The sequence below is a fragment of the Morus notabilis genome, unplaced genomic scaffold (genome assembly GCF_000414095.1).
Source record: "Morus notabilis unplaced genomic scaffold, ASM41409v2 Scaffold370, whole genome shotgun sequence".
Classification (NCBI taxonomy): domain Eukaryota; kingdom Viridiplantae; phylum Streptophyta; class Magnoliopsida; order Rosales; family Moraceae; genus Morus; species Morus notabilis.
In genome coordinates this window covers 21,875-26,862 of record NW_010358187.1, presented here as the reverse complement: position 1 = coordinate 26,862, position 4,988 = coordinate 21,875, and the positions used below count along the sequence as shown (strand labels likewise).

Below are 4,988 nucleotides of genomic sequence, written 5' to 3'. Positions count from 1 at the left end.
ATTTAAAATTAAAAAGCTCAGCCATTTATTAAAAAGGTTGTCAATAAACAACCATTTCATGATTTGCCCAAATTAGATTGCATGCTATAATTTTTATATTTCTTTCGATTTATGCTATAACGTTTTTGTTGTTCAAATTTTATTTTCCACTTTCTTGATCTTTGACTAGTTTATTTATGTGGTAAAAATCCACAGTACTCTAATATTCGTTGCATAAATTCAAAAATGAGATTTTTATTCATGTATTTCATTCCTTATACAGGCAGACTTGTTATGAATTTAAGGGACCAATTATATAACTTTTAACTTTAAAGTGCTTGATTTTGAGACAAGATGTTGTATAATCTAGTATCATGTGAAATTGTGAATAATATTTATCGAACAATCTATATGGTGTAATTTTGTTTGTGAAATTGTAGTAAACTTTGTTGGATGTCTATTGACTTATATTTGGGTAATAAGAAATAATAGAAGAGCTGCAAAAATAAAAATGTTTTATTTGACGATTCCGTTGGATCTACTGAAATTATCTAAATACATAATACAGAACAAAAAGTAACAGATTATTTCCAAATATTTTAAAATATTTGTTTATTTTCATTGGCATCGCAATGATAAAATCATACCTAAATCAATTGGATTATAACATTCAGGCGCAAACACTCGCACGAAAGGGTAATATGTGTAAGTTACATTTGAAATATTTCTTTTTATTAAGAGCTGTGGATGTTACTATAATTTTTCTTTAATTCCTGAGTACATTAGTGATTAGTGCATGAAAATGCACCCTAAATACTGTTATTGATTTATATAATATTAAAATATTTAAACTTTAATTAAATAATTTCATTATTTTTATTCAAAACATTTTTCATTGGAATATGTCTAGTTATTACTTAATTATTTGCAGATAAAAAGCAGTGTAAAAAGCTACACAAAAATAAGTCATGAAAGCCATACTTTTAACCACCCTAAGCCAAGCCTTTCAGTCGAGCCTCACAAGCCAAAAAGAGAGAAGAGCCGCGTCAGCCGTTTGAGCCACCCAGCCAAGCCACGCGTGGGACCCAGTTTGTGATAGCCTATCCGCAGCACTTCCAGCACGCGCCACTTGCACGGGAGTTCCTCAGCGCACGCGTTCCTTCCACGCAGCCATCACCATGCGTCCCAGCTTTCCGCCGCATGGGTCCCGTATGTCAACTTGCAGCCTGCGCGTCTTCTCCGTGAGTGATAGCTGGCTTCCGCAGGTCTCACACCTGTGATGCCAAACTGCTTCTCTCCTCCGCGCGTGACATTTGTGCCCCAGCTGTCCTCCACTCTGCCCGCGCCAGCACTCTCCAACCAATCCGCGTGCGACACGTGGCGCGTTTTCTCGTCACTACCAATCACGTTGCGACACGTTTCCACTGAGTGCTAAGTCCGAATTTCTCCTTCAAAATCAGAGCAAATTGGCCAAATTTCTTTCCCAAATCATATATATGATTTCTCCTAATTTATGTGTAATTTTATTTTGTTTCCCTTTCTTTTGTAATTTTCTATTTTTATTATTTGTTTCCTTATTTAACAGGCAATCTCTGAACACTACAACATATTCAGTTTTCTGTTGTCTTGCTGTCAATCTCATATTTTCTCTCTAGAACTTATGAGAATGTTTTGCAAGCTAGGCTAGAGTTCTCTTAGTGAGGTTAGAGATGAACTTTTGTTGAGTGACCTAATTCAAGCTTTTGATTCCTTGTGCTGTAATGTTCAATATCTGAATGAATTAAATCTCATCTATCTTTCATTTATTTTTTCAAAATATTGTGTGCCACTTTTTATATAAGTTCAGTCATGCTTTTCTTATGTAATTCTGTCACGTATTGTTTTGTTAGTCAAATTATTTTACAAATTGTCTTTTACTGTAATATTGTCAAATTGATATATTGTCGATTTTAGATAACTTGTAATAATAATATTTTCGGAGTCAACATAGAGATTTAATTTGTTCGATTCTTTTATTTTGTGAATCAAAACTTGAATTGGTAAACGAAACATAAGGGATTCTCGACACCGTACCGTTTTTACTACTAAATTTCCTTCATACAAATTTTCTCTTTTTTATTTTATTTGCAACAAAAATCTCAAAAACTCTTCTTTTTCTTTAATTTAGTTGTTATTTATTTTTCTCTAACGCTCTTATTTTGCTAATCTTTCTTGCTTATTTTGTTATCTATCTGTGGATACGACCGCTCTTCTGTGCTACAATTGACCGTTTGTGAACATCGCTTTTGGACATTAATCAATTAGAATAGAATTTTTTTTTCTTTTTTTTTTTTTGTTTTAAGAAACGAAGCAAATCTGAACGTGACAATACATGAAAATTACATCCCATTAATATTAGTGAAACACAAGTAAAATTGAGGGGAGATTTTCATATAGTTAATGTTTTGCCCTGCTGACAAATACGAAAAAAAAAAAGAGAAAAATATTAGGATAATTAAAGAGAGAAAAGGGAACAAGATTCGCGAGTAGAATTAAAAAGTTCACTCTAAAACAAAAATGGCATCAACAATAATATATGTCACTTTCTATCCTTGAAAGTCTGCTTCCAAACACAATTCCATATTTGGAAACAAATTAAACTGCATTTTTTTCTTGCAATTGTTGAACAACAACGAATTATGTACACAAAAATAGGTCAAAAGATCAAGAAGATGGATAAGATGACAACAAATGGACAGGAATACAATTAGAACTCTTCCAAACCCTAGAGTGCAACTTGAGGATCTCTTTAGCCCTCTCCTTTGCCTTCAAACCGCTATTAACTTGAAGAACCAAACACAGCTTTGCCACAACTCCAACACTCAACATCTCATGGACAACCCTAGGAGTCGCCGAAAACCTACAAACCGACGACAATATCCTCACCGCCCGTTCGCTCGCAACGTGCGAAACTCTAAGGATTTTCTTCGACACGACGGCGATCCCCGCTCCATGCTTCAGAAGCTCCGCCCGCCCCTCGGCGCATCCGCAGAGCTGGTCGAGGACAACCAGTGCCAGCTCGCAGAACCGCTTCTCCGATGTGCCGAGCAGAAGCTCGATCAGAACCGATACCGCGCCGCCTTGGACGGCCTTGATCCGGTTCCGTCCCCACGGACAAACCTCCAACAGGAGCTTCAGAGCGGCCTTGGACGCCTGTTGTGATATCTGATCACGTAAAACATTAACAACCTCAACGAACAATTCCGTTTTGACTGTTATCAGTTGGACCGGATCCGCCAAATCCAGAATGGATTTCATTACAACTGTCGCGTAAGCTCTTGACTGGTAATTCCCACAGGTTCTCAACACCATAACCAACGAATCTATAATCTCGCTCTCGTTGGTTACTAGATTCTTCAAATGCGTTTCCGAGCTTTTAAGATGGAAAAGAATCTCGACCGCTGTATCCAATATTACCGTCGTCGAGCCGTTTTTCTTCACTATCGAAGCCAAGTATTCGATTGCCCCCGCGGACTCTAAATACTTTTTATTCCTTTCTCCTTTGGAGGCGATGGATTTGAGCCTTTGGAGGCATTTGATCTGCGAGCCCGGGACGTTCTTGGCCTCGTTGAGGAGCTTGACGATCTGGGACTCGTCGACCGGCGGCTTCGGCGTCGGAATCCGCTCGATGCCGCTGGAGGCGTGGAGGGTGCACCAGACCTGGATAAGGCGCCGGAGAGTGTGGTTGGGAGTGAGCATCAGATCGGTGTCGTTCAGTGGCTGCTTGGTGACGGGGCAAGTGTCGTTTTTGCATGAGAATAGCCAGTTCTCGATGTTCTCCCTGTCGTATGTGATCCCGGTTGAGACCGTGACGGGATCTCTCATGAGTTGCAATGAAATGGGGCAGAGAAAAAGGTAGGGAACGTCAATTTCCTCCATTAGAGAACTTGAACTCGTTTGTATTCAAGATGAAGAAGAAGGTAAAAGGGAAAAAATATATATATTTGAATGTGCCTAAAGGAAAGTTGGTGTTTGGAGTAGTAGAACGACAAATTAGATTAAATTGTCAAAGCGTTGAGAAATGGGGTTTGTGTGGTATTGCTTTTTATGGCCTTTTTATTATGGAGGGGAAGAAAATTAAGAGGCAAAAGGGCAAGTTGGGTTCTAATCGATAAAGTCAACACACGGAAATTAAGAGAGAAAGATGTGAGTGAAATTAATAATAAAGGAACTTTTCCAAGGTTTTGGAAGAAGAAGAAGCCGCTGGCTATGTTGCTAAGATCAATTGGAGACGAGGACTTTGATAAGGCAATAAATGTTACAAATTTATTGAGTCTAGCTACTTGATCAACTATTATTGGGGACAACGTCGGTGTTGCAAAGCGTGCCTATTCTCATTGGTCCTATTTGACTTTTTTTTTTGTTTGTTCTCTATTAATATTTTTGTTATAAATTATAAATAAATAATATTATTGCTTTGTTAGAAATTGTAAATAATATTATTAGTTTATTGGTTTCTGACTGATCTAGTTAGCTAAGTTGTGTTTGATGCATTGGTTGGTGCCGACAGCTTCTCAGAGCAGCTCATGGGGGCTGTGCTATGCTCACGCATTTCTCGGCTGCTGCTTTTATTTATTTTTTATCTACCTTTTTCCCTTTGTTTAATTATATATAACTGAAGATCCATTCCTCCTTGTAATATATACACGCATCTAACGCATGGAAGAAGTTTGGGAATTCTGTGCAAACTAAGATAGATAACATTTATATATAATACTGTTTGACTAATTAAATTTCATTAACATGCATGTAGTACGATCTAGAGTTTATTAATAATACTTTTAGTTTTCTTTTCTTTCGTTTATGACAACTTAAGGGTCAGCTTTTAGAAAGCGTTAGCAGGCATAATATATATTTAAGTTATTAACTTATGTATTTTTTCTTTAAAAACAAAAAAAAAAAATCTTGAAACATGATTACCAATCACGTAAGGCTCTCATAAATTGTATTGAATTAATTTCTTATAGTTA

General features: G+C 36.9%; 1 protein-coding gene across 1 annotated transcript; it reads right to left on the bottom strand.

Moving 5' to 3' along the window:
• Positions 1-2,682: 2,682 nt before the first annotated feature.
• Positions 2,683-3,950, bottom strand: LOC21400146 (E3 ubiquitin-protein ligase PUB23). Its single transcript, XM_010092202.2, has one exon. It carries the CDS (start codon positions 3,895-3,897, stop codon positions 2,683-2,685), a length of 1,215 nt encoding a protein of 404 aa, XP_010090504.1. The 5' UTR covers positions 3,898-3,950.
• Positions 3,951-4,988: the final 1,038 nt, after the last annotated feature.